General features: G+C 40.0%; 2 protein-coding genes and 1 long non-coding RNA gene across 6 annotated transcripts in view; 1 reads left to right on the forward strand and 2 right to left on the reverse strand.

Annotated features, from left to right (window-relative positions):
* Positions 1-6: 6 nt before the first annotated feature.
* mlec (malectin) lies at positions 7-8090 on the reverse strand. Of its 4 annotated transcripts, none has more exons than XM_020590490.1 (6): positions 8015-8090; positions 6412-6632; positions 5809-5987; positions 5351-5527; positions 3135-3192; positions 7-2421 (listed from the first exon to the last, which is right to left on the reverse strand). In XM_020590490.1, the coding sequence occupies exons 2-6, from the start codon at positions 6611-6613 to the stop codon at positions 2180-2182; spliced, it is 858 nt and encodes a 285-aa protein (XP_020446146.1). In that variant the 5' UTR covers positions 6614-6632; positions 8015-8090; the 3' UTR covers positions 7-2179. The 4 variants fall into 4 exon arrangements, with proteins under 4 accessions (XP_020446146.1, XP_020446145.1, XP_020446148.1 ...); XM_020590489.1 differs by lacking the exon at positions 8015-8090 and adding an exon at positions 7915-8004; XM_020590492.1 differs by lacking the exon at positions 8015-8090 and adding an exon at positions 7242-7389.
* On the forward strand, positions 8091-13287 carry LOC109954859 (uncharacterized). The gene is made up of 3 exons (XR_002274195.1): positions 8091-8188; positions 9601-9676; positions 13002-13287. It is a non-coding gene; the product is annotated as an uncharacterized LOC109954859 (long non-coding RNA).
* cabp1a (calcium binding protein 1a) overlaps positions 10119-13955 on the reverse strand; it is a 10829-nt gene continuing 6992 nt past the window's right edge. The window contains exons 2-7 of the mRNA XM_020590487.1: positions 11217-11247; positions 10840-10983; positions 10616-10725; positions 10444-10518; positions 10283-10355; positions 10119-10198 (exon numbers count right to left, since the gene is read on the reverse strand). Of these exons, the coding sequence (XP_020446143.1) occupies positions 10173-10198; positions 10283-10355; positions 10444-10518; positions 10616-10725; positions 10840-10983; positions 11217-11247 (459 nt within the window). The 3' untranslated portion in view covers positions 10119-10172. The remainder of the gene's footprint in view (positions 10199-10282; positions 10356-10443; positions 10519-10615; positions 10726-10839; positions 10984-11216; positions 11248-13955) is intronic.

Below are 13955 nucleotides of genomic sequence, written 5' to 3' on the forward strand. Positions count from 1 at the left end.
ACACACACACACACACACACACACACACACACAGAGCGGTGTAGACTTTCAAAGGGACAGAACATGGCGACTTTGGTGCTGAATTAAATGATTTTCTTGCATCTTTTCAGAGGGGGAAAAAGGTGCTTCTGTCTTAAATATGCGTTAACTGCACAACATTATATATATTTAAAAAAAAATTTGGAGAAAACAAAAACCACTGACAACTGACTGGGTATTTTCTGGACCTTCTTGTCCATCATCAGTCAAAAGGAAAAGGAGAATCAAGGAGTGGAGAAGGATCCGCAATATCTGAATCATTAACCGTTTCTCCAAGTACTGCATATGACAACAGCAATACCGGTGAGAGGGGGTTGGGGGACTTTTAAGACAAATTAGTGAAACAAAGTTTCCAAACTGTCTTCTGAGTAAAACTACGCACATAAAGGTAAGTAACTAGATCCATGAACAGGAGGGTTCACAACAAACTCCACTAAAAATGAAGACCAACATGTGCTGCTTTTCAGGAATCATGGAAGGCAAAAACAGGATACCACTGTCTAAAAGCTGAGGCTAACACAGTCAAAGTGGACTCTAATAATGTGGCCATGTTTGTTTAATCAGTTCGAGGACCAGAACAAGTAGCTTCACTGCACTGAAAGTTCACACTAAGATGCTTTAAGACAACAGATCTGCCAAGGTCAAAAGGAGAGAAAACCAAACACATGTTGATCTTCTACTTATTCTGATGTTGTGCTTTCTCATCTCTTCCTGCAGGTGGAACAACTTGTAGTACTTGCACAGCAACTTTGTATCAAACTAGTGTGCTGACAGATTATTGGGATTTAATATCAACATTGAGCTGCAATGCCCAGTTCTCTTGGTGTTGGGTAACAGAGGACTGAAGTTCATAGCCAATGACTGTTCCGTCTTGAATCAAAGACAACCTTTTTTGACTCCACCCCCAATAAAAGTGGAAAATTCCGCTCCACTAAATCAGTTGTTACTATGCCCAGTTCGTCTCTTCCCCACAGAAGCATCACAGCTGAATTAACAAGCCATTTGTCAAATTAAACAGGCCAAGTTTCCTCTTCTAACAGAAAAAGAAAAGGTTCTTTGGTGAAACACATAGGCAGACATACATATGTAATGAACAGAAAAGGCAAAGATTACACAAAACACAGTGATGTAAAGATCGACTCATTTGAGCTTTAGATGCCCCCTTTAGTAAATACAAAGCTGAAGGTTCAACATTCTCAGTTTGTCCGCCATTTAAATTGGATCCAAAAAAAGAAAACATAAAAACAAATCCAACTCATTATCATCACTGCTGAGGACACGTTTTATTGCCCCGAATCAGTTTTTGGTGTAGTGATGCCAAACACATCTATACACTACTACATGCTACTAACAAATTTGTGAAACCCAACCTATACTGAAAGGCAAGACAGCAAACAGAAAATATTCCACCCAGTTCCAGCTGACCTTCTTTTCTTATGACAAACAGGTGATGGCATGTTGACGTCGGACTAACCAGATCTGAGTGGACAAACAAAAATGCAACAAGTTGATAAAAACGTAAACCTATCACATGGCAACTGTATTTCCACTAATTGTCTGGTTCATGTTTTCTATTCTATTTAACCTATTTCTACACAGCACCACTTCCAATTCAAAGGTAACCTGTCTGATCAGATACTGAGGCAGGACTGTGCTTCTCTGCCACACCCAGTACAAAACAATGTTTCAAGTTTACAAAAGCCACCCCAGATCAATCCCTCCTGAGCATCCCTTAGCGGCTGAAATGTAGCTTCAAAGAGTGAAGACTGGCGTCTGCAAATCCTGCCCAGTCTCTGAGTGGAAATGGCTAACATTGTTCAAAAGGGTCAGCAGAGGTGGATGTGAAACACATTCACAAAGAAGCACACAGCAAACACTTCCTACATCGTCTCCTCTTTTCTCAGTGATACAGTTCGACAGCAGCGTTTGCTTTATCTCTCAGTGGATTTCTGAAAAGATTCTCTTTTTGTCCTCCGTCATCAGGATTTTCTCCAACCCTCCGGCTCTCTCCCTTTGTGTATGACTTTACCTGTGGTGCTGTTGTGACTTTGACTCCCTGCCCTCTTCTCTCCGTATCGCTCTCTTCATAGACTCATGTCCGTCTTGTCCCCTTGACGTCCCCATGGCCGCTAGTTTCAGCTTACAGCCGACAGAGGCAGAACAGTGTGGGGATGAACACCCCAAACGCCACAAGAATGGGAAACATGAGGCTGCTGTTGTCAGCCGCATAAGGGTTTGGTGTTCGGGGGCCTGACTGGACCTTGTTCTTAGAACCTGGTGGGACCTTTTTCTTCCCATCTTCATTGCCTCCTTCTGTATCTTCCTCTTCTTCCTCCTCTTCTTCAGGCTTCAAGCCAGGGTGAGGCTGAAGTTTTGGTACATCTGTCAAGTAAAAAAAAAAAAAAAAAAAAAAAAAAAAAAAAAAAAAAAAAAATTAACAAGAGAATATGGGGGGAAGTTAGTCACACAGAAAGAATCTGGTTGTGTCTTAGCAGTGGTATAAACTACTATATGAAAGTGTTGAACCAGACTCTGGAACTACTCAGTGCACTGAGTTTTTATCCCAAATGCATTACAGTTCAATTCAGTTTTATTTGTATAGCGCCAAATCACAACAAAAGCCATCTCAGGACACTTTACAAAGTAAGGTCTAGACTTCACTGTTGTTATTATTTAAGGCTGCCCCCTAATAGCGGGCTAGTCGAGTCTTTAATCAAGAGACCCATCAGTCGACAGACTATTCTAATCGAGCCTTTGCTTTTATTTTATTTTTTGTTAGTCAGTGTGCATTAAAATAGAAGGCAGCCCAAGCCCAGCAGTTTGTCATCATCTTATTCTCGTTCTGGTGTGCTTCCTCCCATATCTATTTAGTAAATTACAGAATGGGGAGAAAAGGGCAACAAAACTGCATAAAGGTGAGATATGCACTTTATTAGAAGGGTTTCCAAACATTGTGGTCTTTTTTTTTTTGTAAAAGAGAGAAGACTGCAGCCACTGAACCATGTAGCTGGTTTTGCATAGCCTAATGTCACTGTATGGGAGTCTGGTTTGTTTACCCATATCAATTATGGGATGTTTGCAGTCGCACAACTCACCTTCTAATGTCCCCTTCATTACATAGAGAGCGCAGATCTTGGGGTTATCATAATAACCCTGAAACACAAAATATATCAGCACACACAGCAGAAAAAAATGTTGCCAAATATTAGTGATTATTATACATTATCAATATTCTTAATACATATTATGTATTTATGAACAAAGTTGTGGTGTGATAGCACACTGCAGTGATGATTAAGTTGGATAACTGTGTTCAAAAGCTAAATTACAGTGGGTACGGAAAGTATTCAGACCCCCTTAAATTTTTCACTCTTCCCAAAAAGACTCATGGCTGTATTAGCTCAAAAGGGTGCTTCTACTAAATACTGAGCAAAGGGTCTGAATACTTAGGACCATGTGATATTTCAGTTTTTCTTTTTTAATAAATCTGCAAAAATGTCAAACATTCTGTGTTTTTCTGTCAATATGGGGTGCTGTGTGTACATTAATGAGGAAAAAAATGAACTTAAATGATTTTAGCATATGGCTGCAATATAACAATGAGTGAAAAATTTAAGGGGGTCTGAATACTTTCTGTACCCACTGTAAGTGATAAAACTTCAGGTACAAAAAAAAAAACTTCCATCAGTCAACTATGACCCATGCTTAAGATGGTGCTCAAACAATCATTAACATGCCTTCCTTCTTTGTTTTCATTGGAAAATGATCACATGGTGTGCCTAAGAAGATGAAAGAATCAACATCTGGTACAGGTGGCTTTCATTTGAATAAAGAGTGCAAAACAAAAATACCTAATCTGCCATTTCATTGGTTAAATAGCTTTAATTATTTAAAAAAAGAACAGCGTGTATGTTACATGTATCTTTTTAGAAGATACATGTAACATTTGCATTTTTGCAGAGAGGTCTGGGGAGCTATTTTTAAAAAGTTACTGCATAAAACCTTTTCTGAAGTATGCCATCCTACATGTTTAGCCTACAACCACGCTCTATGAACTCACTAGAAAAATCTTTCATTTGCTACAACCCAGGGCTTAAAGGGAATACTAACCATGTCAGAAGAACAAACGGATTACAGTAACCTCATTAATGTTAGTGAGTGGTTTCCAAACAAAACCAAAAGGTAATCTCTCTGACCCTTATATCTTTCTGTTGGACGTAGTGATGTAAAATTGGACTAAGTAAAGTATGTATCCAACAAGTGTTGACTGGATAACTGTAACTGAAAGTCATTCTGTGACAATAACAATGTAGACTTAATAACACACTGTAGTTTGGGGTAGTTTTAAAAGTATTCCTAGCTACAGTGAGTTCTTCCAAGTATACAGATACAAGGTCACCCGTCACCCTCCACTCCACACTACACTACAATATGACAGTCAATAGACAATAATGCCAACAGTAGCGCAAGTACAGCATGATAGTACCATATGGTGTTGTATTGATTACAAGTTGAACATACAGGAAATTTAATACCCCACATTGTGTGAAATAACTAAAAAGCAAAACAGTGATGTTGGAGACATGTCAAAACAATTATAGATAACATATACATAACAGATTTTTTGGATACTGTAAAGTCTTTTCCTAAACCACAATGACAAGAAACCATATTTCTCTATGTGAAACGGAAACAAAGCCAAGTGACCACTCACTTGAAGGAGTACTGTGGTGCCAACTGGAGAGAAAAATAATAGCAGCAGTACACAACATGTGAACAAATATGATAAAGGCAAATCCAGATCTGGGACCTGAGTGCCTTTTGTTAGTCATTTGTATGGCTGTCAGCCACTTTCAGACATGGAGATCATTATGTAAATCTGCTGCCAGTTTTTCATGAGAGTCATGGTGGCCATCGAACCTAGTAACAATTCTTTAACACTTCCAAACAGGCTCAGGTCTGAAATAAATGCAGGCCTGTGCTCGTTAACAAAATAAAACGTTATATGTCAAAACCTTCCTTCTGATAGGCCATATTTAAACAGTAATTTTTGTTTAGTTTTGTTTACTCTAATAATCTGTCATCACGTAGCTATCTATTGTTATATTAAAACAATTTAAAAAATTAAAAGATAAAAAAAATCCCTCCACTGTAAAAACAGTGGAGATGTTTTCAGTTCCATTTCAGTTAAGAGAAAAAAAAAGACAAAATGGACAATTTCCTTATGTCAAAATTTCCAAAAAGAAAAATTGCTTTTACTTCTCAGAATGAAAAACTAATTTCTCAGCCAAGTCAAGTAAAAATAGCTCACCTTTACAAACTCTACAGTGAGTTTGCCATTGAAAGTAGACACCTCGTCTCGCACACTCAGCTTGCCACGTCGAATAGAGAAAGGCACGATCTCATCATGAGCAGTACTGTGACCCACTCGCTCAAAGATATCCAGGTCCTTCACCACCACATGGCCATTTAGACGGACATCAAACACCTAGAAAAACCATTCCCATATCAGCAATGATTAACACCACCCCCCCCCGTTCACGGTGCCGTCAATAGAGTACACTGGTGTGTGTTCAAACTCCCGGAGTACTATCTGTACAAATGTGTACAGTGGAATATGTATTCAATACAAAGAATGGCATGCCTCTTATACTAGATATGATCTGTATGAAAAACAGTATATTCAATCAAGATTAAATGATGCATATTTTGTGTGTGCACAATGACAGATGACAATCACAATGACAGATGACAATAACAATGACATACCTTTTGCTGTGACTGGGCAAAATAAACTTCTGCATACTTCATAACTAGTATATAATCTCCTTCCTCACGAATGGGAATATCATATCCAAAAGTGTCCTCATTGTATCGCTCTGTCTGGTACAGAACCTGGTCTTCTGGACTGGAGCGCAGTATTGGCAAACGCATCCCATAATCAGATGCTACAAAGGAGAACAGCATCAGGCTTAGTGTGCACTTTTGCTCACAAGATCATAGGAATAGCTGAATTACTGGGAAACTGACTGTTTTCAGTCAAAGCACCACATTTTTGTTTCAAATGGCAAGTTAGCACACTGTTCCCACCCCAGCTTGCTATTACAGTATCTCTGCCTTGTAAGTGGAGCCAGAAAGGACTCTCTGGTGTCAATCTAATCATGACTCCACCTGCTTCCTCTACATGCTGAGGGGGGCGGAGCCCTAGTCCCCTATGCTGACTCTTCATTAGTTTGTGGTTACCTGCGGAAACGGAACCATGCAGAGGTTTCTGATTGAAATGTCTGTGACTAAGGGGTACAGTCCTTGCCTTTACCTCAACAAAGACACTGTCAAAGCACGCATATTAACAGTTTGATAACATCAACTCACCTTTACCGACTTTCCCTTCCAATGGATCCTTTTTAAAGTGAATACCGTGGACGTCTACGTGTGCTTCACCACCGGCATTTACAGCCCAGATAACACGCTCAGTGAGGCTAGGGCCCCCGCCGTCCGCCCAACACTGCTCTGCCAGCAGCGCCAGCACCGCTGCCACCAGCCCCGCGACGAGGTGCGCCGTAATCCGCTGCATTGCTATACACAGCCTGGTCCTAGACACAGAGACAGTCGGAGTCGGTATCTGCTTGCATATAGCATAGACTTAATCTCGGTATGGAAATAAACCTTTTACACAGTACATTACCACATACGGTTAGCTAGCAAGCTTGTCTAGGTGATATGCAACATAGTATCTGTCAGTTAACAAATACTGCTAACGTTAACAGTACCAGAAGCGGGCAACACCGGGAGTAGCTTTAGCATGAAAGCACACAGACCCAGAAGATGAAGTGAAATTTTGAACAAAAATTCTGTCTTAACGTTACAAGTTCACGAGCTACAGTTCATTAGTCAAACATCAAAAATAATAGCGAGAGTCTGTCTGGCTAGCTAGCTACCTGTCCAACCAGAAATACTTGGTCTATGAGAGCCCGGCTAACGTTCATGCAAATGAAAATGTCACGTACCCTCTCTCCTTACACCAATCTCTTCAGCCTATGTTTTGCCACTGCGTACACTTATCTCTGCCGACACAGTTCCCACAGGTGCCTATGCTGTACACTGAAAGACAACTTTACTAAGTGCAGATATTTTTAGTCGCTAGTGGCCTCAGCCTGCTATGCTGAATTTCATTCAATGTGTGCATCAAACTAACATCAAGCCTGCCAGCTACGGCGTCTGCGTCTGCCAGTTTGTAAAAGGCGGAACAGCGCTACCTAACACCGACTTCCTTATGAGTGACAGAAGCTCTGCCGAATCAAACCCTCCCGTTAAGGACACCTTTCTTCTTCTTCCTTGGTACGGCAGTCTAGACGCAGCAAAGGCGCATTGCTGCCCTCCTCAGTTTTAAAGTCCTCATGGTCATATTATCTCATCCAGCCTATATCTGTTGACATAGTTTAAGGATTTATGTGCCATCCAACACCATTGTCATATCATAGACAAATCACATCCTACTTTGTTATACAAATTAGGTTTTCATTTACTATGAATATCACAGGTCAGAATATCACAGGTGATTGTGAAGATTTTATACCTACACAGCAGTTTGTGTACACCCCCTCAAGACAGACAGGAAATCTAACGCGATAATAATCATTAACCAAGAGTTAAAGATTACCATCCACACTGTGAAGCTAGTTCGTTATTAAGTTTAGGGAAAAAGTTAGAAACCCAGGGCAAACTTCTATAAAGGCATTATTATGTTAAATGCATCTATCTATCTATCTATCGACCGATCTACCGATCTATTTAATAGCGTATATGTATCACTCTGGACCATAAACTGTATATAGCAGTGCGCATGGAATAATCGGAGCTAGCTGTTCTACTCACACAACTGAGGGTTAGATATCTCCAACATTACATTTCCTATTTCCATTCATTTTTTTTAAAGGTTAGTAATACACGTGTTGTTTAAGAAATCCTCACTCACCCCTCCTTCCGGTATGGTATGGTCCGACTTTTGTCCAATCAGGAGAGCCCAACGCAGCGCGCACACTCGATACTTGACCAGAAAGGAATGAATGAAGATAGTTACTATGGAAACAGCAATACCTCCGTGGATGACAGGTGTTTCATGACTGCTTTTTTACCTAACACAGCGTTGGTAAGCACTAGTTAACTTGTTTGCTTCAGCTCGAGCTGTAGATTTATCAATATTTGAAGTACATTAATAGAACCCAGTCATGATGAACAGGCCATATGTGCAGTCATTTGTTTTTGTCAGCTTGATGCTGCTACTTCCAACAATGCTTCTCCAGAAGTGGCCCAGAGGCAGCAGTTACTATACTAGTGTAGCTTTAACGTGGGTGTTACTGTGCTTGCAACAATCTCTTCTATTCTTTTTAGATGAAAACAGTCCTGCACTGACAATTTTAGTGTTTATGTGTCATTTTAGCAGTTTTGCATTATTTTACTCAGATGTTTGTGTGTTACCAAATAGTTTTAGCTGGAGTATAACAGCAAAATAAAATTAGCTATTGTAGCTGCTTGTAAATAAGGGCATGTCTTTATAGTAGGCTTTATGCAACTGTGTAACAACATCATGTTTTTTTGTATTAGGCTATATATAACTACCAACCATGTTAACAAATCTTCTAACAAAGCTGCATTACTCAAAGGTCACACAGGGACAGTTATTTTCAGATGATGACTTGCACAGTGTTTCAGCAGGGAAAATGTACTAGCCTGCAGTTCTTCCAAAGACAAATACTAGATACTATGAAAAGGTTTGTCCTCATGGCATGCAGTGACAGCACACAGTGTTACACTAGTATGGTGATCACGACATTTTGACAAGAATTATAGACTCAGTAAAGATTAAGAGGTAGTTTTTAAGGTCCATACCAAAACAATCAGTGGTCAGTGTGTGGTAGCTGCATTTCCATTTGATGTCTAAATAACTAACACAGAGCCATTTTCTATGTTGCTCCTTTTACAATTTCACCACAAAACAGGGGTTCAAATTTAAACACCTTTTATTTATGTATTTATTTATAATTAACTTGGCAAAGTATTTTGTTTACATGTTAGACAAAAATGCAAATGTGCATACTGAATTTAATAAATCTCTCTCTTTGGCATGCATAAAAATTGCTTTGACAACACAGATGTGTGGAACATTACCACAACTACAATCATATTGACAATGAGATACATTACAGATACGACATAATCACATCCACTGTAAAGACACTTCACATATGTCATTCATACTGTATGATCTCAGACAGGGAAATTTAGATTTTTAAACTTTATTTGCTCCCAAAGCTGGACTAAAAGATCTGGGAATTCAGCACTGAGCACTGAGAAACAGCCCACACTACAAACTATAGCGGGCTAGTGTCAGTGAGCACTTTGGTTCTCTGGATTTAGGCTTTGAAAAAGAGCTATGTGTCTCTGTAAACGGCATTTCATCTGCCCTGGATCTAAGACCATATCTAATAGCATGCTATATATGAAATGTATTTCATATTTCTATTTCTCCTGATCAGAGATCTGCTTTTTCATTGCATCTAGAGCTCGATGGTGATGCTTTTCTCAGACTGGACTGGCACGGTGAAAAACCACAGATGGACAAACAGTTATGACACAGGTGTGATATTGCCACACGGGTTCCTTAGTGGAGCACCAATGTCACATAGAGGATGTTCCACTTACAGTTTCTAATATTAAGATGTGAAAACATACAGTGCACTGATCTTTCACATCTTTTCTACAGGCATTCCCTCTTTCATCCTGACTTTGTTGTATATCAAACGTGACATTTAATAATGTTTTTTATAGGATGAGACGAGACTCCGCTGATACAGTATATCCACACAGGAAGTTATTTAGTGAGAATTAAAGTGCAAAAACAAAAGTTGGACAATCATCAGCTAGGCTACAGCAATTTCTGCCTCAGTTGAACTGGAGACTTTTCAAAGTGTGATTCAAAGTGTGAGGTGACTCATCGCTCCGTAACATTCAAGAAGTTTTCATTCCAGTGTCATTCAGATTTGGATGGCTCAGAAGATCTTAGCAAGTCCTCTGTTGTACTTGGTCAAGTATAGAGAAGAACACAGCTTCACATTCAGGACCATTTTATGGTCTTAGCGAGACATCATCCGCACAAACTCTGTAAAAAGAGAGATGACAAAATGCAAAAACTGCACCCCACTTTTCAGTACATCTTAAATAAGTAGTCTGAATCCTGATTTACCTTCAAAGTCCACAAGCCCATCACCATTCAAGTCAACATCCCTTAGGATATCTTCCACCTCCTTTAGACCCACCTGGAAAAAAAAAACAGATGAAAGAAATGAGTGGAGCAGCACACACAAAGATTATTTATACAAGATTTTTGAAGCCTCCACATCTTACCTGCTGGCCCAACAGCTTCCTCATTGCGTCTCGAAGCTCAGTTGTGCTTATGGCACCATCCCCATTAGTGTCAAACTGAGAACAAAAAGCAGACAATTGTCATTAAAAATGAAAAAACAAATAGTAAAAATCTGAGAACATGACCAGTGCCACAGAAACCAGTTACTCTTACCTCTCTAAATGCATCTTTTAGCTCTTTTATTCCTATCATGTCTGCGGTTTCAGCGAGGAGTTTTGGGCCCATCAACTCTACAAAATCTTCAAAATCAACATGACCTCCCACTTGAGAAAAAAAGATTTTGGCACAGAATTTAAAAACACAATACACACACACAGGATACAGTTATATGCAAGACATATATGTTTACATGTATGTCATATAGTTAAAGTCCTTACAGTTCATGTTTATCTGCTGGCTCAGTTCAATCAGCTCCATTTCAGTGGGCATGTATCCCATGGTTCTCATACAGTTTCCTAAGTCCTTACAGCTGATGAAACCATCCTTGTCCTTGTCAAACTCTTTGAATGCATCCCGTAATTCTGTTGAGCAATAACAGAATTATCATTACTAACTGAACTATATGGCTCTCATTGTACTTACATATTATTTTGAACATATAGAATCACATTCTGGCACCACAAGTTAAACCTTGACTTTATTTTTATTTTATTTTACTTGACAAACATGCTGTTTAAACATTTTAAAATTCATTTTTGCTTCACTGCTTAACTACACTGATAAAAACAAAGAACATAAAGCAAGCCCATCTTACCATCCATTTCTTCTGGCCGCAGCTCTCTGTCCTGTTAAGAAATAAAATTTACTAACTGGTCAGGACAAGAACAAATTTACAGCACATGGAAAAGCAGTCGTGATCCCACATCAAAACAAACACTCTTCTGCATTTGAGATACATGCGGACATACCACTGACAACGCTGTGACTCGAGTGAAGCCCAAACCCACATCAGCAATCTTCTCCATAACAGTCCTTAGCTTCCTCGTGAAACTTAACTTTAGCAAAAGATGTTAACACTAGACCCCAACTATCTCACATCTAGATGAAAAACCCTCCAAATATAAACAGGCCAATTCCAATCAAGCATGACTGGGAGCATAACCTTCAAGTTCACAGAAGAATGTTTCTATTTTTTCATGGCTTGCTTATAATAAACACAACCTTTAAAGGACAGCAAGAGAGAGCAGACGTAGCCCAGAGCCCTCAGGGGGTTAACAGCAGGAGCAATGAGAAGTTTAAACACAACAGCGAGTGCTGACGTCGAGCTCAGTGATCCGAACCACAGGAAACACAGGAGGCACGTGAGCCCATGCACACCACCATGAGCATTTCCTGTGTCCATCACTGTCAGTTTATCATCCATCATCCCTTAAACTGACATGTCCCAGGCCTGATCATTTTGCTCATATACGTAACTGTGCAAAAACCCCATTACAGTGTTGTTTTCAGTGAAACAAAGTATTAATGCAATTCACCTGCCTTTGCCCTACACTGATTGTTCAGCAACCACACATAGAGATGTGTGGGGTGTATAAATGGGGTTGTAGCTGAGCAACAGCTAGTTGCTCTAAAAGGAATTGGTCGATATTTTGGGGAAAATGCTTATTAGCTTTTTTGAAAGTTAAGTAAGAAGCTACATAAAGCTCCTGGTCAGCTTAGCTTAGCATAAATATCAAAAACAGCTAGACTGACTGATAAATAATGTAATAAAATCGACCTACTAGTAGTTCTAAAGCTCACCAATTAATGCCATATCTCATTTCTTTACTCAAGAGATATGATGACCTGACCCCGAGAAAGTAATTGTGCCTAGCCTTAAAACCTTTTGGCATAGAGCTGGTTGTAAAACCACACTTTTTCATTTTTATCTTACAGTTTTTGAACAGTTTAAGTAAACAAAATATAACATGAACACTGGTGAGCTGGTAGGTGTTTTATGTTTAACCTTTTGGACAGAGCTCTGCTGTTTGTCTCAGTGGCGCTTAGCTAAACCTCTGCTGGCTCCAACTACATACAGTATTTACCATACTGATAACGAGAGTGGTAGCCAGTGCAAAGTAAAATGCATTTCCAAAAATACTAAATTATTTATTTCATATTTTGTGCACTGTTATGTGTATCTGAGAGAGGCAACAAGTGGGCTAAAGCACCGGCACAGCTGCATCAGTTTAACCATTTATCCTGTTTAAGCCTTGAGGGATGGAAACCACTGGTCTGCTGTTGGCCTCATAGGCATTGATTCACAAGATCCTAAACACTATTGTGTCCATTTGTCATCTTATTTCAATTCATGTTCCAAAGCTGTATGTTCACTGACATATGGCAAGATACCAGTCAAAAGCTGCAAAGTGGAAAAACCAAGAAATGATGATGCAAAACAGGATGATACAGTAGCTTGTTTGATAAAACTAGACAGAAACTGATAAAAGGTGTTTGTCCAGACTTATGTACAGCCTGTCTGCACTTGGCCAAGCCTCTACACAGGAAGACATGGCTTTGCCCAAGCATGTTGCTCACAAGAATTCATTTTATTTCACAGACACAGTGGAGTAGTCCTGATAGGATGCAAGATATTCTGCCTGGCCCATTTCCTCATGGGACTGCACATCTCTCTTCTCAGCATCCTGGAGCATCTTTCCAGAGGGGTGGAGAGACAGTGTTTGATCGACAGAGGCTTCAGAGCAGAGTGGTACAAACATCCAAGCTGACAAAGGATGTCTGCCAGTTTAGACTCTTTGTATTGTGGAAAATAGGTAATAGATTAAATATTTTCCTGTTACCAGACAAAACTCTACTTCTCAGTATGTGTGTGTATTCTTGTACTTGCTGTACAGTGAGACAAAAAAAGAGTATTTCTTTGCTACATAGTGAGGACATTATTGGAAAGTGAGGACATTTTGGCTGTTCCTCACTTTCTGAAACAACTTTTTGAGAGCAGACCCACCAAGGCTGGAGACTGAACAGTTCTGGAAGAGCATATGGGAGAAGGAGGCATCACATAACAACAATGCCCAATAGCTGGTGGACCTGAGAGCAGACCACAGCAATCTCCCTGAACAAGACCCAGTTATCATCACAATGGCAGACATTCAAGAGAGGATCTTTTGTATGAAGAGGTGGACAGCACCAGGCCTTGACGTGATCCACGCCTACTGGTTAAAGAAGCTAACTTCACTCCATGAGCGCCTGGTAGGACAAATGAACCAGCTACTAATGGATGGAACCCACCCTGAGTGGTTAACTGAAGGCCGGACAGTCCTGATCCTGAAGGACCCTCAGAAGGGAGTGGTACCATCCAACTACCACCCAATAACCTGCCTCTGCACAACATGGAAGCTCCTGTCAGGCACCATAGCAGCTAAGATGGGCAAGCACATGGCTCAATACATGAGCAGGACCCAGAAAGAAATTGGTAGTAACACCAGAGGAGCAAAGCACCAGCTACTGGTTGATAAAGTAGTCACTCAAGACTGCAAGACCAGACATACCAACC

Source organism: Monopterus albus, unplaced genomic scaffold (genome assembly GCF_001952655.1).
Source record: "Monopterus albus unplaced genomic scaffold, M_albus_1.0 scaffold12.1, whole genome shotgun sequence".
In the NCBI taxonomy this organism is placed as follows: Eukaryota; Metazoa; Chordata; class Actinopteri; order Synbranchiformes; family Synbranchidae; genus Monopterus; species Monopterus albus.

Bases quoted from the DNA above. Each gene is read 5' to 3' on its own strand.
- mlec (XM_020590490.1), bottom strand. From the start codon at position 6,613: ATGCAGCGGATTACGGCGCACCTCGTCGCGGGGCTGGTGGCAGCGGTG. The intron at 3,193-5,350 runs GTGAGCTATTTT...TTTGTGTTTCAG, and splicing joins TCACTGTAGAGTTTGTAAAG to GGTTATTATGATAACCCCAA. The intron at 2,422-3,134 runs GTGAGTTGTGCG...TTTACTTGACAG, and splicing joins AATGAAGGGGACATTAGAAG to ATGTACCAAAACTTCAGCCT.